General features: G+C 37.4%; 1 protein-coding gene across 11 annotated transcripts in view; it reads right to left on the bottom strand.

Moving 5' to 3' along the window:
• The window catches only part of LOC100114531 (actin-related protein 1), a 256,774-nt gene that overhangs the window by 63,767 nt on the left and 169,944 nt on the right, over window positions 1–23,063 (bottom strand). For 6 of the 11 annotated variants that reach the window (XM_031928244.2, XM_031928389.2, XM_031928351.2 and 3 more), the window contains one exon: window positions 7,349–7,411. In XM_031928244.2, coding sequence (XP_031784104.1) covers window positions 7,349–7,411 — 63 coding nt within the window. Of the gene's footprint in view, window positions 1–6,880; window positions 7,412–23,063 lie in introns of all 11 variants that reach the window. The other 5 variants (XM_032601236.1, XM_032601239.1, XM_031928313.2 and 2 more) reach the window with 2 other exon arrangements.

The raw sequence follows: 23,063 nt of genomic DNA, 5'->3' as shown, positions 1-23,063 counted from the left end.
TTCTCGTGGGCTCGCAGCTCCTTGTTTTCGGGTTTTTCTTTATGCAATTTAAGCTACCTTGTGTGCGGCTATCTCGTGGCTATCTTCGCTAGATTAAGTTGAACTTTGTGGTTGTCTTACGGATAATGCGGGTTTATTTGCGTATCGGGGCCCTCGCTGTAAGTCATCAGACGCAAGCGAGCGCTACATTGTTCAGCGTCTGTAGTATTTGCGGGCAATTAGTTAAGTGTAATCGGGAAAATTGTCGGGAAGGACAAGTATGATTGTGGATATCTCGAAGTGTAAGTGCGCCTGGTTACGACCAAACCTTGGGACACGCAAAAGTCACAAATAGAGTTTATTATCGGTGGTTATCTTGGCTGACGGTCATTTTTTAAGGGCTTTTATTGCCAAAAACTAATTGAAATTTGATGCAATTGAATTTTTTCCTTCGGTGACCTGCATGATTTAGGTTCAAGGAACATTCATACTGTACAATAGGTTCAATTTTTTTTATTGTTATGAGTTTTGGAGGGTTTTTACAAATATAAAATTTTAATATAGTATAGATTTTAAAAACAGTTAATAACCATTGGACATTAACGAACAAACAACATGTAATATTAGTCATAATGCAAAATATGGAATGTTTTTGAAAAATGTTAGAATCATAATATGGTACGAAATATCAATGGGATCTTGACATCCTTTCAAATCAATACATACACTTTTACAAGATTTGTGTATTAATAATAATCCTTTCGGAGGAAAAATAATCGATTCGTCTGGTGACTTTAGGCAAACACTTCCTATAGTACGCTATGACAATGAAACAAAAATAATGATGTTATGTGTAAAAAGAAGTAAATTATGCTTATCTTTCATTATATTATCATTAAATGAAAATTTGAGATTACAAAATAAAGATCATGAATTTAAAAATTGGGCTCTTGATGTAGGAAAAAATGAAAATGCAACAAAATTTAAACATAAAATATACTGAAAAATACTTGATAAACGATGTTCAGGTGCCAGGATGACCCCTCATCGACGGGACATCATCAACAAAGAAGAATATTGTATATAAATAAAATGGACCGAAAAAAAATCGTAACTTCTTATAGACGTAAGATCAAGGAATTTAGTTGGTATACCATTTGTGTTGATGATAGCTTGCGAGCGACCAGATAGATACGAATATAACCATTTAATAGTTTAGTCGGAAAAATTCAAGTATCTCATTTTTCTGAGGAAAACGGCATGGCTTATAGAATCGAATGCTTTCCTGAAATCGAATAAGACTAGGATTATGACTAGGCCTTTTTCAATGTCGAGTCTTATATCTTCAGTAATTTTCAGAAGGGCAGATTGGGTATTAAAGCCCTTGCAGAAATTGGACTGATAGTCAGTCAACAGTGCGTTAGTTTTAAGAAAATCCATGAGTTGATTTGTAACAAGTTTATCAAATATTTTGGCAAAGTGAGACAAATCGGAAATTTATCGAGTATCCGATGTCGTGGCAGGATTAACTACTTTGATGAGTGGTACAACAAGAGATTTTTTCCAGTCTTTTGGGTAGATACAGGACTGTAAGGAATTGTTGTAAATACCAATCATTATGTTCATGGTAAATCCGAGTACATCTCTGAAGTAAAGCAGCAAGAGATCATCGCTGCTACGACCTTAGCCGTACCCATGCAGTGATTAGCAGTCTGTAGGACCTGGTAATTTTCCAAGGGAGTAAATGCAAAGATAGGAGATTCTTCGTTCAGAGGTATAGCCAAAATATCATCTAACTCTACTGCACGCGAGGTTGCTACTGATGCATAGAATTTTTTTAATTCAGTTACACTAAATTGATTTAAGGACAAACTTTTCAAAGGATTGACTATTTCAACCTTAGGCAGAAATAGTCAACGCTTTGCTGGAACAGCAATCTGTTTATCACTGATAAATTTATTCCGTGAAACTTTAATTTGAAACTTAAGCCTTTTACGGATTTGGCGATAGAGTGCAAGCAGAGTAGAGTTTTTAAGTCGAACAGCAACGCGATAGAGTTTGTCACGGGCCTTGCATGTGGCGCGTACACTAGAATTAAACCAAAGAGAGGCTCGTTTTTTAAGTGGACGTTCGATAAATGGAGCCAAGTCATTCAACATTTCGAGGGCTACAGAGCGAAAGTCAGAAAAGTCACAAATTGCAGGGGATGAGATTGAAACAATTTTGCTCTCCATTTTGCTAATAAAAGTAGCCGGGTCAAATCTATGCAAACCGCGGTACTTGCGTATTACCTTTACAGGCTCCGCATTTCGCAATTTGAAATCAGCTATTAAGTAGTCGTGGCCGCAGATAAACGGAGCAAATGATTTTTCGAAGTGAACACCTTTAAATAAAAGCCACAGTAATTGCTAGAGTCAAGGAGATTTAAATTGAAATCGCCAGTAACTATTGCCATAAAGAGGCATAAACTTGAGCAAAGAAAGAAAGAACTCCGAAAGTACATGACCTTGTGGCCTACGATAAACCGATGAAAAAAGATAACGCGCATCATTCTGAAAGCACAATTCTACAATAAAATATTCTGTTTCGTCAACGTCTGAATTTCGCGAGCGTTGTAAAATTTGGAAGATAATGCCATCACGGATATAACAAGCCACACCGCCGCCCTGCATGAAGGTTCTATTACTTGCCTTCTTGGTACGGGTTAATCAATTTACAGTATTCTGCATTGACTAAAGACCACGGTCATATCTGATCAGTTTACAGCCTGCACAGAGAGAAAAATCACGGGTTTATTCCGTAAGTATTTGTGCACGCGATAGTTCCACGCAATCCTTCATCAATCTATTCAAGATTTACCTTGACGAATCGCATCCCATATAGCACCCAATCTTCCAGCAATATTGTCTGAAGGTTGCATTTGCAGATTCGTCAGATTCAAAAATATTGTGCGAAGGTTAAATAACCTTCGGAAAATTTTCCTACAATATTGCTGTAAGGCATCATGTCCGTTTTTGGATGGCATTTCCAAAAGACAATAAGCATATTGTGGCAATATTGCTCGAATATTATTTGTAATATTGTGTCAATATTGTAAAATATAGGCGAAAAACAATATAGTTACAAAAATTATGTTTTACAATATTACAAATAATATTCGAGCAATATTGCCACAATATGCTTATTGTCTTTTGGAAATGCAATCCAAAAACGGACATGATGCTTTACAGCAATATTGCAGGGAAATTTCTTGAAGGTTATTTAACCTTCGCACAATATTTTCGAATCTGACGAATGTACAAATGCAACCTTGAGAAAATGTTGCCGAAAGATTGGGTGCTATATGGGATGGAACTGATCGACGGGTTTACGATTGGGTTTATTGCAGCGTTGCCCCAAGATAATCGCAGGAGGCTAACACATGTCATTTTTCCATCAAGCCACCCGGAATTATTTGGGCGCTCCATATAGAATGTTTTAGCTCACCATAGATTGATTTTATAAGGATTAGAATTTATTATAAACTTTACAATGTTATATTTATTTTTTGTATAAAAAAGTGAATTATACATCAAATCTAGTTGCCACGAATTCAACGTTGTTTTTTAATGCGAAAAGGCACGGTGGTAATCGCGGTATATCGTTAAGGTTAATTAATAGTTCAGAACTCTTCCTGCTAGAATGTACTTCGTACGCATGATACTAATTATTCAAGCAGATTGTTCGAAACTCTTGCGTTTTGAAGTATACATTGCTCTTATAGCTGAATATATTATGTACAATACCAAATTTAATACCGTCACAATGAAATTTAGTGACAAATACTGTTTTTTTTTTCAGAAAATTTTTTTAACAAACTGCTGATGTTTCTTTGATTTCTGGACACATCTTTTTTAATTCTAAAGTAGCAAAAAACGCTCGCATTGCTCGCGATTTACATATTGATTCAAATGATATTCAATCATTCGATGTGTCATTATTAAATATACTGTTAAATATTAGATGTATCTTCGATGATGATTAATTTTCGTAGAACGTTTTTGAAATGGTTTAATTAGATTGTCGGATTCTTAAAAATTTCAATTAATCAAAAAGCACGATTTCAAAAACGTTTCGTAAGAATTAACTATACTACTGCCGAGTGTAAATAAATCTATTTGATACAACCAACATTTTATAACAGTAGTTATAACTACTAGTTTTAATACATGTATATTCGAATAAGGTTTTACTATTTAAAAATTGTATTATTTAATTATAATAACAAACTTAATAAGCGTATCTTACTGAAAAAATAAGTGGTCAAATCACTTGAAATTTTAATGGGATATAGTTTAACACGTGACCCATCGACATGATTTTTTTCGTGTTGTTATGATGTTTAGTTTCAGAGATATGAATTTTAAAAAATCACCTTTTTCATTTTTCTGTCGAACAAAGCGGTCGATTCCGAGGACCAAACGAGGAAAAGTAAGTAATTTTATTATTTTTCAAATGCGAAGCAAAATGTACTTTTTCGATGAATTCAAGCCTTTTTACTCTCGTAATCATTAGCCATAGAAAACTCAATTTTTTTAATTTTCAAACTTATTGAAATTTTTGTGTCACCTAGTATGACCTATAACTTAACATCATATTTTTTGGAGGTTCTGAGATATTATTCAACAAATATGCCTTATTTAGAAAAGAAATAACTTTTTTAGCTTCTGATGCCGAACAGTGAAGTCGATCCCGAGGACCAAACTGGGAAAAGTAGATAATTTTATTTTTATTCAAACGCGTTTTACCTAAGTGTTATAACAGTAAAATGATCAAAAAAAGTGTCAAAAATGGTTTTGAGGAATTCAAAAATCGCCCATGAAACATAAACTAGCTAACAAAATTAAACATAACTTCTTATTCCAAATTTAAAATCCAAAAAAAATCTTATACATGTCATACGTACAAGCTTTGTAATAGTAAAATTTTGAGTTTCTTCAAAACTTCTAGAAAATACTTTTTGGTGCGTTAGAAGTTCAAATCAAGTGTTTTTAGAAAATGTCCGTTTGGATGCGTGTGTGTATGTGTGTATGTATACCATAATATTTCTGGAACTACTCCGTCAATATCAATAAAATTTGACATGCATATATATTTTTGGATTCAGAATTCGGGAAAACAGTTATTTTTAATTTTCTCAACTATATTTTTTATGGCTATTTTTTGATTTGTGAAAAACACTATTTTGCGTTTTTTTTCAATCATCCTATTGTTACAAACAATTCAGCATATAATGCATCTGAAAAAAAATAAAATGATCTACTTTTCCTCGTTTGGTTCTCGGAATCGACCGCTTTGTTCGACAGAAAAATGAAAAAGGTGATTTTTTTTTTAAATTCATATCTCTGAAACTAAACATCATAACTTCACGAAAAAAATCATGTCGATGGCTCACGTGTTAAACTATATTCCATTAAAATTTCAAGTAATTTGACTACTTATTTTTTTAGTAATAAATCGAAAACTGAAAATAATAAGTTTTTTTTTATGCCTCGATTACGAACGCAAAAAGGCCCTATTGCACTTGAGATTTCGGGAAAAAGTAGATATTTTATGTGTTTTAGCTAAGTTCATTGCACAGCTTCCAAACCCCTATGGTTCGTAAAATATCAAGGTTTCAATTTTTTTTTAAATTTGTTTAATTCCTTATATCTCTAAAACAATGTAGTCAAATGATTCAAAATTTTATTTGGTGATTCACCATAAAAAAAGCTATCTGCTGCTGAAATTTCAAACGATTTTGTCGAGCAATTTTTAACTAAAGACCTAAAATGTAAAAATTGTTTTCTCGAAAATTGCGCGAGCGACCTATCTAATGAATAGCCTGTTGTTTTGATGGTTAGGTTGGTTAGGAACACATGTAAACATGCGTGAATTTCTGTGAATAAAATTCGACGACAGTGTTTATATTCTTTTATAAAAAACCAGAGGGGTCTGCAAACTTTTGGACAATGAACCATCCAAAACTTATATTAAATTATGTACTAAAAACCGCCTCATACATTTAATTGGAGGAAGCTACTTGCCAATGAATTGGCAGCGGTTTATTCTCATGTTACAGTGAAAACAAAAAGAATGAGCCTTGATAAATTAAAATCCACTGAATAGAAGCTGAGATACAGACGTATACGAACAAACATACATATACACATGTATCCTTGCAGATATTTACCGAAAACACTATTTTTTGACTATAAATCTATCAAAACATACTCCGACATATTTTTATATGAAAATAATCACATTTGTAATCTAATCTAGAAGGCTTTTGTCCTAGATATATCCTGGGTTTCTTTGAAACTCTTGTTAGCGTCCGAGTGCCTAACTAGTTAGTAAAATCTAATTGCATATTGTACAACTAGAAGGAAAATTGTTTTTTTTTTATTAAGGATAATATGATTTGTACGAATGATCAGCAGAGGGCGCCGTAGCCCATTGGGATGAAACGCAGAAAAAGTGTCCGAAATTCGCTTTTTCTTTTAAGTCTTTCTTCTCTTTTCTGTGCGGTGCCTCTCACGGTGTGCTTTAAGACCAAAAAAGTTCGACTTAAATAAATCCAAAATCTACTAATGCAGAATGTTTCTATAATGTTTGGGCATTAAAAATTTAGATTTGTAAATTTTAACATAAAAACCTGTAGTTTAAATTTTGCGTAGTCTATTTCATTAAATACAAAGTTTTGCCCAGTATACCTTTTTTAAAACTATCTTATAAATAAGTTATCATGTTGATTTTTTATTAAAAATTTTTTTTAATAATGCCACTTTTAGCCAAGCCCAGGACTTGGGGTTGAACAGTAACTAACAATTTTATTTACTGCTTTAAAAGCAGTAACATAAAATATAATTTTGAAAACACCTACCTTTCTATTTATTTGCGGATCTGTTGATTTGTCAGCTTCCTTTAATAACATTCTATACGCATCCCCTTTTAATAATTCACATAAAGCGTTTATTTCGAAAGTTTAAAGCAAGCTTTGAACTATATGTGGGTAAGCTATGTGAAAGCCTATAAATGCGCATAATTCGCAAAAAAAGCAGTTGGAATTTAAAATTGAATTGATATTTAATATCCAAACGATATAGAAACTTTCTGCATTAGCAGATTTTTTATTAATTTTAGTCGAAATTTTCCAGTCTTTAAGCACACCGTGTAATATAGATAGAATATTTTCAGTAATAATACAGTATGCACACACACGCATGCCCGCACACGCACAATGCCTATTGGATTCAACAAAATCAATTTATGTTGATAAGATTCGCGTCCACGAACCCTTCAGTAATTGCTATTTGTATATAAGAATAGAATTACTTGTTGAAAAACAGACCCTTATTTTTACATCCTTCGGTGCCATTCTGCGGATCTCTGAGAGTAATCTGTCTCCGAATCCCTGAAAAAATATTTTAAGTTTTAGTATAGTATGTTTACCAGATTGTAGGGTGAAAATAACTCGAATAAAAACATAGAATTTAATGACGTTAACAAAAATTAGGGACAAAAGTTTTTGTTCACCAACCGTTAGGCGATAAAAACTATTTCGATATAGTGAGTAAAATGCCCTTTTATGCATGCTCTGTGTGCTTTCAATCGCAGCCTTCACCCCCCATATAAAAAAATAACATTCGATACACATGCAACATTCAATTCTATACTCATGAGTAGAGTTGCAAAGTGACCCGACATTTTTGATTTAAGAATATGTCTTTTAATGTGATGGATATGTTTCGGACATGTTACCGATACGAAAGTCCCGTGGTTTAAATGTCGGACATACAAAATAAAAGAATATGTCATGTCCGATATTAAAAAAATAAACACCACTTCGCTATATAATGGCAAAATGTCCGTCACGAAATATTTGGACATACTAGATTTTGAGCAGCGCGCGTTGCGCGCCCTAACCTCGACGACGTTTAGACTTCCTGACTTAGATGCATGCGCACCATATGAGCCAATCACATAACGTCTATCTTGGCTTCACAATATCCGGTCATGACTTTATTATATAGGGACGGCCATGAATATAGTTTTGAAAAAGTTAAATAATTTATTCATTAAAGTTTTTATTGAAAAGTTAATATTATATAGATATTGTAATATAGCGATAAATATATGTAATTTACACTGGGATATAATATAATAAAATATACTAAGATCTTAATCCATCAATGTTCACTTAGATTAACCGATACATTTCCTGGAAGCACATAATAAGGTCTATCTAAAGAAAAATCTGTATGATCAACTTCTTGGTTTTCATATTCTTGATGATTTGCTAATCTCGAATCATTCTCTCTATTTTCAAACTAATCTTCAATATCTTCACAATCGTCACATTCAGAATCCTCATCATGATTTTTTGTGTTCGTTGAGAATTGAGGAACTTTAAATTGGGCGCTACATACGTTATTTCAGCTGCCCCAGCGACCATAAATTGACTACGCTGCGCATTGTGGATCTAACCGTAAGTGGTCAATGATTTCTCTCTAGCAGCCAAAGAGCAGGGAAGACTAATAATTGGAACAGTTATTTTGCTTAAAGTTGTACGTTCACAAGCTCCTGTCCGCCAATGAATCGGATTAACTAACTAACAGATGGCTTAATTTTCAAAATCTTTGCCAAAATATGGCATCTAATATGAGATCTTTATTTATTTTGTCACAATTTTTTAAAATCGCAATTTGTTTTAATTTATACTTATTGTCATGTATGCTGGTTAAACATGCGAGCAATGAACCCCATCTGGTTTTTCTGGGTCATTTAAAGAAACTATGGATTTTATCTTCTTGATTTGACTTTTTGATGTCTTTTAATGCCGATGACAATAAGTGTGATTGTTTAATTGCCCTGAAAATTTTGGCTGAACTCTCCAGTATTAGCTTTGTAGAAATTTCTTTTGCGATATCATGACCGACAAAATTCAAAGTATGTTTTATACAGCCAAAACCATAAATTTACTAATCTTTATATTTCTTTTCTATTTATTCTTATGCTTTTTTACAATAAGAAGCATTGTCTGTCATAATAGCCAAAGTTTTGTTTAGACCGACTTCCTAAATCACTTTCGAAAACTCATTAGTACTCACCAATTTAAGATCAATTTTTTATTTCGACGTGTTTGTAATACACAGTTTTTGGGGTAATAATAATAAAATTTATAACATCTTCGTTATATATATATATATATATATATATTAGAGTACGCATCGCCTTGTACTGTCAGACATTTTGGTGTCACAGACGCACCCGTCTGCTACGCGAGCGGCGAGAGGAGTCAGCGATAAGAGTTCGTCGAGCCATGCTGCGATGCATAACGTCCAAATGCATCGTAGACGTTAGCTCAGTGGTAAGAGCTCTCGCTTGCTAATCTTGGGTCCTTGGGTTAAGCTCGACCGCGTCTACTCTTTTTCGCTTTCCTACTCGTCTCTTTTCCCTTCGTAACGAAATAAAATCCCTATATAAAAAGGTCATGACCGGATGTTTTAAAGCTAAGATAAACGTTATGTGATTAAAAAGCAATTTTAAAGTATAATAGGATGCTCCCGACGGTACTGTAACTAAAATTTATACTTACAATCGGGCGCTACTGCGCACCTTTATTTTTTGTAATTCAAGAAAATATATGGTTCTTTAGTTACTGTTTTTAATTTATTAATAGCAATGATAATCGGATAACGGTCAGCTATATCAAACTTAAGCTTGTATGTAAATGTTTTTAGGTAATGAAATTTCATGAAAATATTTGTCGTTACGTAATTCCTTAGCTCTTCCAATACGTGGCTTAGAAATACCAATAAAACCAGGAATATAGCCTTCATCAAAAAATTGCATACAAAATCTCGGCCATAGTGATCACACACTAGCAGATCAATATTAAAATCACCTATAACCGGTTAATCCTTTACATTTCTATTTTTAATTAGATACTTATTTAAATCAAGAAAAAACTCTGGTTTTGGTAACCCGTGAGATCTGTACAAAGATTGTTTTAATTCAAGATTACTTTTATCTTTTAATCGTATTTTAGTATATGTATATTATTTTAACCCTCCCTGAGTGGATAAATTTGTAAGCTTGTTTTTATAGAAGATTTTCCATAGAATATACATATACATATACATATACATATACATAGAATATACATATACATATACATAGAATATACATATAGAATATACTGCTAAATCTCTGTATAAAATTATTTTTTTATGTTTTGATGATAAACAAATTACTGTAGACATGGAATAGTATATTGTGTACTAAGGGCGTAAAGTAGGCTTTTATAGGTCGAGTGTGGAGTTTGCAGTACGAGTCAAGGCCTTTACTCGTTACGTTACTAGCGGTTTGCTCGTTACGTTACTGTCCGTTTACGTTGCTGTTTTCGTGCCCAAGCCCGTTTCCGATACCGTGACCGTGTTCATTTTTCTTCCGTGTACGTTTCCGTGTGCGTTTGGGTGTCTTTTTCCGACGTCCGATTTTGTTCCCGTTTCTGTTTCCGTGCCTTTGTCCGTATTAGTTACCTGTTTGCTTCGTTTCCGTGTCCATGACATTTGCGTGTCTGCTTCGTGTCAGTTTCCGTGTCCAGTTTTGTATTTGTTGAGTCCTTGTACGTTCTGTGTCTTTTCTGTATCTATTTCAGTGTCAGTTCCATGTCTATTTCCGTGTAGGTTCTGTAACTGCTCCGTGTACGTAGTTTGAGTCCGTGTCCGTGTCAGTGCCGACTCCGAATCCATATTTTGATAATGTTTAATGTGTAATGTTTTTGTGTAAACAAATAAATATATTACTCGTTTGATTCGAGATTCTCAAGGTGTAATTCGAGATTGCTATCAAGATAATCGAATAAGAGTTTTGATACTTATGGCGCAGTACGGGTGTGAAAAGAAAGTAAATAATATCAGCCGGTGCGACGTACGACGCTTCCTTCCCGACACTAAGAAGTACATAAAATAAAACACATAAAACCTTCGGTATAACTGCTACTCTTCAAGTTCATACAGTGCCCCGAATCGTGGTAGTAGGTGCTACTCTTGTTAATCAGAGTAACAGCTACTCCTGGCGTAGCTCACATGTCGATAAGTGTAGCAGAGGCTCCATCTAGACCTTTTTATGTTACTAGGGTTTGTTCAGGCGCGCAAGCGCGCCAATGTCTCAAATTCGGATTATTGTTTTCTTTTGAAGTGAATACTTCTATAGTTTCGTCGGGTACACATTTTACTGGAGAGTGTATCGTCAAGCGGCGACACCGACGATATCAGTCACACTTATTTAAACATGCTGCAAGAAGAAAATTATTTTTCTCAAAATTTCAAAAGATGTATATGATATAATAACTAATCAAAAACATGCTATACATGTCATAAAAACTTTGTTTTAAAATTCTGTAGAAAATTTGCAAAGAGAAATGTTAGATTTCTCATACTAAACAACAAAAACAATTTATGTGCATGTTACATTTTTTTTAATGAAATACCAAGAAAAAATTATGACTTTTATTGCTGCATGAAAGTTTTCAAGTACAACTTAAAAAAATAAGCATTCTCTTCAACTAAATTTCATTAATTAATCAGACTTTGTACTTTAAAGTGATTAATACTTTATGAGTAGATAACCTAATTCCACGAAAGTAGATGCAATGCATCTATATCTGCAATGATCATTGTGCGAGTTACTGCATACTGTTTTTATTCTAAAATAATGACTAATTTTGCTTGAACCCTGACAGCACAAAAATATTTAAAAATTATATTAAAAATATTTTACATTACAAAAGAAATGTTTCTGCAATCATTTCATGCATATTTCCAAAATATTGTTACAATCTTACTTGCCCTAGGGTAAAAATATTTCTAAAAAATATTGCAAAAAATATTTTAATATCATTATATAATATTTGCAAAACACTTTAAATATATTTCAAAATATTTTGTAATATTTTTAAAAGATTTCAAAAATATTTCGTTGACAAATTGCTGCCAAACCTCAGATAAATATTTGTAAATATTTACATTACAAAATCTATTAAAATATTTTAAAATATTTTAAAATATTTATCAAATTTCGTATGATTATTTTTTAGTTTCTTAAGTAACGAAAGAATATTGATAAAATATTTTAAAAATATTGATATACAATATTTTTATGAAATATTTTAAAATATTAATATCTATTATTTATAAAACATGTAGAGAAATAATTTAAAAATTATATGTAAATTTAATTTTTGCAAGGTTTCATAAACATTTTACTTATATTTTTGGGACATGCAAGTTTTCGTAATTCATATATTAGGAATCAAGAGGCGTGATAGCGCCGCACTGGCAAGAAAGGACGAAGTTTGGTTGAGGACAGGGTGACCCTATTTTTTTTTTTTTTTTCGTGGCATTTGGAACTTGAAAGTACATCGCCTCATCTACGCAAGCCTTCCACGCTGCCCTATCTTGTGTCAACCCCACCCAAGATGCACCTCTCCGATCGACACCCACCCGTCCTATTTCTACTAGATCCGCTTTTACGTTGTCCTCCCATCTACGACTAGGTCTACCTAGAGGTCGCGTTACCATCGGCCTGCCCTTCATGACACGCGCTGCCGTACGGTCGTCTCCCATTCTCGCTACGTGCCCTGCCCATCCCAATCTGCGCGATTTTATTATTCTGTTAATATTTGGTGACGCGTACAGATTGTGTAACTCATCATTGTGTAGTTTCCTCCATTCCTCGGTTTCCTCATCTTTCTTCGGCCCGTATATTTTTCGCAAGACTTTATTTTCAAATACCCTAAAACGGTTGTCCGCCTGCTTAGTGAGAGCCCACGTTTCGCACCCGTACAGAACCACCGGCAGTATTACTGTCCTGTATATTCTTATTTTAACGTTTTTAGAGAACAGCCTCGACTTAAGTAAATTACTCACGGCGTAGAAGCAAGCATTACCCGAATGGAGTCTCTTATTTATTTCGACATTAATCTCGTTTCTATCATTGATGGTCGTACCCAGATACCTGAATTCGCTAACCTTTTCAAAAGTAAAATTCCCAACTCTGAGATCTTCCTCCCCTCTGCAGATGCCTAGCTTATCCACAATCATGTACTTTGTTTTTGATTCACTCACTTCTAACCCTGTATACTCAACCGCTTTTATGAGGATTTCCGCGTTTCTTGTTACCGTTTCTCTACAATCCCCAGTATATCCAAATCATCTGCGTAGCCTAGTATCTGCGTTGTTCCATTAAGCGTTGCGCCCAGCTGGTTAATCTGCATTTTTCTAACGGCATACTCTAACGTTAAGTTGAACAGCATCGTAGAGAACCCATCCCCTTGTTTTAAACCATCGCGTATCATGAAGGGTTCTGATACATTACCGCCTACTCGGACCTTTCCCGTGATTCCGTTCAGACATATTTGAATTAATCTCACGAGATTTTCGGTACACCGAGAAGTACTAGAATTTGATACATTTTGCTTCGCTTAATAGAGTCGTACGCTTTTTTAATATAAATAGTTGGTGTATGGTTTCGCAAAATTCCCACTTTTTCTCTAACAACTGCCTTATGGTAAACATTTGATCGCTCGTCGATCTGTTGCGCCGAAATCCGCACTGATAATATCTTCTACTATATCTTCCGCGAATGGAGTGAGTCTAGCTTGTATTACGTTTGACAGAACTTTGTAGCACGTTGCTAAAAGTGAGATACCCCTATAGTTATTGCAGTCTGTCTTATCCCCCTTTTTAAAAATCGGTATAATGATAGATTCCTTCCAATTTTCGGGTATTGTTTCATTTTTCCAGATAGCACATACTAGTTTATAGATTTTGAAAGTGAGCTCGACGCCCCCATATTTGAGTAACTCAGCTATTATAGAGTCATTTCCCGCGGCTTTGTTGTTTTATAGTTTTTTAATCGTGGCCTCTACTTCTTGGTAGCTCGGTTCCTCCACGTGGAGTTCAGCAGTGTGAATTTTGTCCCCTAATTCTTCATTTTCGTGCACGTTTAATAATTTATCGAAATAATTTTTCCACAGCGACAGTAATTCGTTGTCATTTGTTACGAGGTCCCCGTTTTCGTCCTTAATCAATTGCGCTCTACTCCTAAAACCCTTTCTGATGGCGTTAATCTCTCTGTACATTTCGCGGGGGTTATTTTCCTTACTGTTAGTTTCTATTCTCCTAATAAGATTCTTTTGATACTCCCGCTTTTTATTTCTGTAGATCGCGCTCGTCTGTTTCCTTACGTTAGAATACTCTTCTACGGACCTATCGCTTCTATTTTGTAAGCTATCTAATTTAGCCTTTTTGCACCTTTCAGACCAGAGTTCGCACTCTTCGTCAAACCATGGTTTGCTCTTTGGCTTTTTCTTTTTACCCAGTACTTTGTTCGCGGCCTCTTTTACCGTTTTTTCGATGTCCCCCCATAAGATATTCGGTTCGTCATTCCCCTCCGGCGATGTGTTTGCTTCTTCAAGTGCCTGAAACCTGTTATTAATTTCTATCTGGTACCTAATTCGCTCTGTTCTATCTCGTAGCTTCTCAATATCGAAGATTTCTACCTTGTTTGCTCGCTTACTATTTTGATTCGCTACTAGTCTAGCTCTTAATTTGGCTACTACTAGGAAGTGGTCCAAGTCGCTATCTGCCCCTCTGTAAGCCCTTACGTCGAGAACGTTAGTATGACGTCTTTTTTCAATGAGGAAATGATCAATTTGGTTCTGTGTGGCCTACCACGCTGCCCTACTTTTATCTTTTAATCGTATTTTAGTATATATTATTTTAATCCTCCCTGAGTGGATAAATTTGTCTCCGTCCGGCGATGTCCACGTTGCCTTGTGTATGTCCTTGTGCTTAAAACACGTAGTTTTGATTATAAGATCTTTTGCCGCCGCGAAATTTATGACCCTAATACCGTTATCATTGCTGGCTTCGTGCAGGCTTTCCTTCCCTATAGTAGGCCTAAACATTTCCTCCCTACCTATTTTAGCATTGAAATCGCCTAATACTATTCTTGTGTCGTAAGACGCGAACTGGTCGATTACCTGCTCTAAAGTTTCGTAATAGAGATCCTTAGCTTCTTCTTCTTTGTCCTCCGTAGGACAGTGTACATTAATAAATACATATCTATACCATTCACCTTCGATAATGATGTATGAGAGCCTATCATTGACGGATTTGAAACTTTTAACCGAATGTATGATGCTGTTGCTTTCGAGAAATCCGGTGCCTAGAGATCCCCCATTCCCGGCCCTCATACAGGTACGTGAAGTTACCCGATGCTAGTACTTCGCCATCTGGCCACCGCGATTCCTGTATTGCTACCAAATCTAGATTGTACCTATCAGCTTCCTTTACGAGTTCTTTAAACGAGCCTGCTCTGTATAGACTGCGAACATTCCAAGTTCCGACCCTTAAGTCCCTTTTGGTTCGGATTTGATTTTCTTGAGCCATGATAGTATGTTAAACCCGCGCGCTTCGGATCCTGTTGACATGGACAGTGTCAGCTTGTCGTCAGACACACTACGGTTTCATTCTCGCATCCTAACGCCCCCTTGCAAGGCAGCGCGCCTTCGCTGGCATCGTTACCGCGTAAGGTGACGAATCATTCTACACATCCCCTTTCGGGGCAGTTGTCATCGCTCCCGCATCCTCCTCGGCAGCAGGATTTTTGCCCATTTTTTGTAATGTGTGATGAAAGAGATAGATTGAGAGATAAGAGATAATGTGAAGTGTTTTTTTGTTGTGGTGCTTGCGTAGTGTTTCTAGATGAATGCGTTCGACAGTGTGGGCTCATCACACCCACGCCTGTTCCTATCGGCTGTCCGCGGCTGCTTATTCAATTTATTCGCAGCTAACCTCTTTCTCAGGGGCTGTTCCTCTATCCGCAACCTAAGGACGCGCTGTGTAGTGGTGATAGGCACCCACCCGTCCGATCTGGACGACAACGCCCAAGACCCGCTTAGGGTAGCTGCATTGTAACAGCAGGGTGACCCTATATACTTTAAAATTGGGTTTTCTAACCTCCAACAAAAATCTCGATTGCATTTAAATCATTAGTATTGCGCGTATGCGCAATCTGTTGGTATCTATTTGAAATATATTTAGCTAATCTTTTATCTTTAAAAGGATTCATTCGAATATATTACGTTATTAACTTAATATTGCAAGTTGAAAATTTGCTTAGTGAATTTGTTTTCGTCAGAGTTTCTTCTCCCGATATTTTATCTCCTTCGGTCACGTGACTTCCGGGGAAATTTCCGAATTACACGTCAGTGGTTGCAGCAGTTATAATCTACTTTATCGAAATTTATCCGCTACTCGGTGACACGGGATTGTGTTATTGTATACATATAATAGTTATTATGTACATATAATAATGATATACGATTACAAATAACATTTTTGGTATTATAAATGTCCCAAATATAAAATAGGGTGTCGGTAACACAGATTACTGTAATGTATTAATTTTTATTGCAAATTAATTGCGCCTTATTAGAGTGATCTTTTTTTATTTTAATTCAAATGCGTTACATACTTTTTAAAAGGGTCAATATATTTAAAAAAAATTTAGATCATTGGTTTAAATTTTTGAGGAGTATTTGAAAAAAGTTGTAATATGCGAGGCTAAGTAAAACTTTAAAAGATTATAAAAATGTTCCCTAATATTTTATCAATATATTTCATTCTAACTTAATCAAAATGTATATCTACAAAATATTTCTAATATATTTTAAGATAAGATTTATTAAGGAAATGTATTAAAACAACGCTTTCATATATAGCAACGGGGTGTCTCGTGCATATTATTTATTTTACGCACTAGGTAAAAAATCTTGTGTTTCGCATACAGAATACGAGCCCGAAAAAGCGCGTCCCACGCAAGGAGTGTTAAAAAAATATTTTGTGATATTTAATGCTATATTTATTGAGCCTGTCAATTTGAGAAACTTTGTTTTACCGTCCTATTATTCAAAATTTTTACGTATAAACATAAAATAAACGATATTTTCCCAAAACAACAATAACACAAATGCTTGCCCTACTGAAAAAAAAATCGCGTAATTAGTCGCGTGATTAGTCGCACGATTAATCGCGGGACAAAACACGCGATTCATCTGAAACAAATATTCAAATAAAATATAATTGTTTAAAATGCAAAATTAGTTCGCGAGGTGGCCAGTATAGGTGTTCCCATCCAGATTTAAACACCTAAATTGGCCACCCCGCTTGATAATTTTGCATTTCAAACAATTTTGTTTTACTAAAAAATTTATTTTAGATGAATTGTGCGATTAGTCACGCGATTAATTCTGACTAACATACGTCCAAAGCAACGTACTCAAGATTTAGTTTGAATTTACAAAGAACACAGAAGGTCTCATAGAAATGATCGACTCTATACTCTATACTCTATCGACATACTACCCTCCTGACGAAAGTCCAGCTCTGAAAGCTAGATCCACACGAATTAAGAAAAAACTCCGAGGACATATCAAAAGTGACTCAGAAAGTGATCTTCAAGCTTCCGACGTAGAGGGACAACTTTTAAAATCTTCATGGAGAATCAAATTAAACGATTTTTGTTAAAAATATTGTACCATAATCTTCGAAGCTTCCACTAGCGAAAATACGAAATCCAACATATTCTCAACGACATCGATATCTTATTATGCGTAGAGACCTGGCTTACTCCCTCCGACCGCATTCGATTCTCCGGATTTACACCAGTAAGAAAAGACGGACTACATTCAAGAGGAGGAGGTATTATGTTCCTAGTTAAAAAAAAAAATTGACTTTTAGTGAATTAAATAATGTATTGTGCCCAGATACTACTGTAGAGTTATGTTGCATAAAAATTACCAATGTCAATCCGCCTCTCGGTATAATAGCATGCTACAGAAGCCCAGGTTTCACTCTTACCCAAGTTCAATGGAACACTTTGCTCTCTAATGTGAAAAGTAACAGTATATTGGTGGGCGACTTTAACGCTCACCACATTTACTGGAATTGCATCGACACTGACAGCAATGGAGCAAGACTTGTAGAAGCTATTGAACTGAATAATCTTTTCCTACATAATGAAAATTCAACCACTTATATTGACGTCCATCGTGATTATAGATCCAATCTAGACTTAGTTTTTTCGTCAAATGATATAGCAGATACGATTAACGTTAAAGTTCACGATGAAACCTGGGGTTCTGACCACTTTCCAATTTATATCTCTGTTAATACCGAAAAATTCATTTACCATAAAGAAACGTATTAAATCAAGTCCGTGCGTACAGATTAGAAGAAGTTTACTGAAATATTAGAAAGTAACTACACTAGCTTTTTTCTCTTGAGTATGAAAATCTTAGCCCTAGCCAAAAATATGAATTCTTTACGAAAAACATTAGAAATTCAATCAAAAACTGTACTCCGAGAAAAAACTTTACTAACAAACGCTTCGTTAGAAACCCAGTTCCGTGGTGGGACATTGACTGTGACCGAGCTAAAACTTTTTAATTTATAATAAATCACTTATCTAATAATTCCATTGAAGTACTTTATTGAAGGCAGGATACGCATCGTACATGGAACACTTGTGCAACTTAACAAATTATATACATACACGCACATATATCACTAATAATTAGAGAAATATAATAATTATTAAACAATATTATTATGCACCAACAATATATGCAATACAATTTACAATTTAAAATTGAAAAGTCAAAACAAACTAAAATCGAAAATACTAACTAAATATGGAGTGTAAACTTCAATATTAAAATTGGATAACGAACATAATAATATAATTTGCTCCATAAATATATATCTCATTTAACCTTAGTAACAGAATTAAGAACTATTTAGAAAAGAACACATCTATTTAAGAGAGAGCACACAGTGGCGCTGTCGTCGTTCAACAAGTCGTACGGCTTCTGCAGTGTCGTACTGCCATTCCGGCTCCGGCAGAGCCGTAGCTGCTAGACAGATGGAAGTGTCGCCACTGTTGTGACGGAAGATTAAGCCCGTTACACGCAAAAAGGAACAGAAACAAATAAATACTGACCCACCATGTTAAATATTCTCAGTCGATTCTAAGAGCGAGTCTGGGCGAGGGAAGGCTGCCCAACCCGGTGAAGGCTACACCACCTAGTTTACAAGAGGGAAAGAGAGCGAGACTCCAAGAACTTCTTATATTTGAGTTCAATGTGGGGCCAATCCCAAGTAGGGATTGTCCCCCATCAAAAAATAATCAATCTACTCAAAAATGACTAAGAGGCACAGAGCGCTTTAGCTGAAGGTTGTAAGATCGACCGCGGCCGTAGCTAAAGGTTCCGCAAAAGCCTTCTTCTCGGCCAAAAACACCGGGGAAGGAGGGGCGTGAGCTGCCGTCCTCCCTGGTGGAAGTAGTAGCGGGATCTCAAGCATCTTGCTGGCGATTATCCTCGGGGTAAGTCGTCCCGGTAGTTTGGAAGGGGTCTGCTTCCTCTTCGTCGAAAAGAAGAAGCTGATCCTGCGGGGTTCTGGCTGAGCAGTCTGCCTTGCCGCTATTTTACGGCTGATGGCTCCGCTATGATACTGAGGGCGCTTTAGGAGAGCTCTGTAGCCAGAAAACGGTGGCGGAGCTGGTACATCTATCAGCTCTAGGTGTTCAAACCACTCGGCGTTGAGCACGTCGAATGATGAATCCAAGGTGGTCTTTAAGAACGTTACTTCGCTTTGGGGGGATCGCACTAGTGCCGTTGCCGCTTAGCAACCGCGCGCGGTACTAGCGGTGCGACGGGGCGCGTTACAGCGCGTGCAGCGCTGTCGGATAAGTTGCGGGTTACCAGGGGCTTGTGCGAGAGAGTCTTCGGGTGGGTTACAACAATGGGATAAATACATAAATTCTATTGTAAAAAAAACCAAGATATTTAATTTTCGTTTTTACAAAAATTCAAAAAATAATGGATAAAAAACTTTGGTGATGATCTACTATGCATTCTTTCAGGGCTTAGTTAATTATGGAATAATTACCTGAAGTGGGGCATATAATAACTGTATGTACTCGATACAAGGAGTACACGAGAAACTATTAAAAATCATAAACAACAATCATTTTCGCAAACTCTCTCGCAACATATAGGCAGCCTTTTACTCACAGACAACTAAGATTGCTCTTGGCCGTGGAACCCGTAGCGACTCCCAACGCCCCGTCGTCAGGGCCCTTGACTCGGGTGGCATCTGTCGCTACGAACGCGAGACGCAGTAGTTTTTGCTCGTGACGTTCTTGCGGGCGAGCTGTTTTCACGCTGGTCCTGCTACATTAGACGCTTACGTAAGCAGACCCCACGAAGGGCTCCGCCACCTTGATGTAAGCGGGCTTGTTGGGGTGGCCCAAAAGAGCGGGCGAGCGGAGGGAGAGATGTGTGCGCTGCTGCAGAACTGCTGGTGGTCGTGAGGCTCTCTCTCTCTCTGAAGAGCGGAGTGAAGGAGGGCCTGATCTCAGGCAGGCGGCGAGACAGCAGGTAGACAGGCGAGGAGGCCTGCTGAGGTTCCTTGTCCTTGGCTTCTTCGTTGCCTAGAGAGCGGACACTGCTCGGACCTCTCTATGTGAGTGGCGGCGTCGATTCCTGGCGGAGGCCGACGTTGCCGTTCCAAAACTCCTGCCCGATGGGCCTGAGTGAGATAGAGCCGAGTGAGCTCCAATTCGGCCCGTAAGGCTGCGTAAGATGGTCTCGGCATGCGAAAAGGAGGGGGAGGCGAAATAATTACGAGAGTAATTTATTCGTAAACAAAAATCAGATTTATTTCCGTGTTCTGGTAAGTTGTGCAGGTTGCCTAGGCACCGTGCTCCAATACTAGATCCGGAATCTGATCGGAGGGGGGGATGCTTTAGCGCCGGGCCCGGCGCCTCTATATGCCCTCCGGAACGCTCTCCCACTATAGGGAGGGCGAACTGGTGGCGTCGGACGCCTAGCGGCCGGGCGCGGAACTACTGGCGCGGTGCGCTATAGTGACGGTATGTCGGGTTGCGCGTGTTTAGGGGCTTGTGCGAGAGAGCCTGCGGGTGGGTTATAACAACCTGCATGTCTCACGGTGCATGGGGCCGACTTGAACGCCCTGTCGAGGTGAAAGGTCGCTGCTGCTGCGCCAACGTTGCTCGTCGTCTCCTGGCATCTCTCAATCGCAAGTTGGCGACGTGCGTTGTTCTATTTGTCTGTCGCAGCCATTGCTCCTCTCTCGCTATTAAATCGAAAAATAAATGACGCCATTAAACTCATGCACTCTCTCTCTCTCTCTCTCTCTCTCTCTAATTCATACAGCTTTGATACTAGTAAAAACACAAAATTTACTAGAAATAAGAGCATATCGTTGCCAAAAATAAATAAAACTATCAGTAAGATAAACAGCTACTACATGGCTGTTAAAGTGTTCAACTGACTTTCTAATGATCTCAAAGAGCGAACAGTTGGAAAAGTCACAATAAAAAATAAATTAAAAGATTTTATAAGAAAACTAATAATATAAGAATAAATCAGAAATATAGGAGAGATGTGCTCAGTCTGTACTGAGCATACCCCTAGCTATTTTGGGCATAACTTTTAAACGCGATAAATATTCGAATTCGAAATTCTGACATGTTCTCTAGTCCATTTTTTACAAGGAAATAGACGGGCGCCAGTCAAAATCGCCACTAAAAAAAAAGGTATTCGCGTTAACGTCAAAAGTACAATGTACGAGATCAGATCTCGAAAACATGCGCCCAGTATGGATGATTTGAACTATTATCGCTGGAATTATTTACTTACTCTTAACAAAAATAAAAAATTGTTAAGTGAATTTGTTCCTAAAATAGCCCTCTATAATTAGGCATGGTCTCGATTTGATTTTCCGTGTAATACTTAATTCGCGACATTAATATAAAAAGTGCAATTTTTAATACTCGTAAAATAACTTTTCACACTTTTGTAACCAACATTTTCTTATTTTTCTTATAACTTTTGCTGTGATTAATTCAAAATTACGGTACCGAAGTATATTCATTAAACCACAAATATGTACGAAAAACTGACCTAAAGTAGTGCGACGCTGTGCCTCCCAACACAGGTGCGCAACACCTAGAGCCTCGGATGCACTAGGATTTTTCTAAACGTAGGATTTGACCGCGATCATCACGTTTGGGAGAACGCTAGGGAGAGGGGAAAATGATCACACACAATGGTTAAGTTTTATTGCACATGTATTTCGCCCAGCCCTTCCCTACAACACGGTGGCTGTAGTGCCTCCCGCGCACAGTTTAGCCACGCAGGGCTTACGCTGGGACGCTCAAACACGAGCCACGCTCGTGCAGCAGACGCCGGGCCACAGGCCCAGGTCCAGTCCGCTGACGGCTGACTCTCTCTCTCTCTCTCTCTCTCTCTCTCTCTCTCTCTCTCTCTCTCTCTCTCTTTCTCTCTCTCGCGTGCACTGGCCAGACGCCTCGCGCAGAAGACGTCTTGGTGTGCGCCCGCACTGCACATCAACACCCTGGTTTCTCGAGTTCTCTCTCTCTAGTGTGCCCGCACGACACTCGCCTCACTCTCGGATCTCTCTCTCTCTCTCTCTCTCTCTCTCTCTCTCTCTCTAATACTTTCTTACTCGGTCTCTCCCTGGTGGACGTCCGTCGGTGCTCCCGCCGGCGCCTCCCTGACTCTCGTGGACCTGGTGACGGCTAGCTTCCTCGGCTCTCCCACGCCAAGGCTGCTGGTTGCTCTGGTCCTCCGGACAATGATGGCGGACTGGCTAGCTTCCTTCCCCTCGTGCGGATGGTTGCTGGCTCGTCCGGGCGTCGGCACTTGCTCGTGCCAACGCGCTGCACCTGTGACTCTCTCACACTCTCGCAAACTCGCACAACCTCGGGAGACTCTCCCAATTCTCCTCTTAACAGAGGAGGCTACGTATCTCTCTCGCACGTCGACGTACCCCGTCGACAGTCGTGAGAGAACTCCCCGAGTTCCCGCTCGTTCTCGCTCTCACTCTCCACTCGCGCTCGTTGGACCCGCGCATCTTCCTCGCGCCTGATTGGCTGGCAGTCCG

The sequence above is a fragment of the Nasonia vitripennis genome (assembly GCF_009193385.2).
Source record: "Nasonia vitripennis strain AsymCx chromosome 1 unlocalized genomic scaffold, Nvit_psr_1.1 chr1_random0003, whole genome shotgun sequence".
Taxonomy (NCBI): Eukaryota; Metazoa; Arthropoda; class Insecta; order Hymenoptera; family Pteromalidae; genus Nasonia; species Nasonia vitripennis.
The sequence above is the reverse complement of the archived record's forward strand: the minus strand, read 5'-3'. Positions and strand labels throughout refer to the sequence as shown.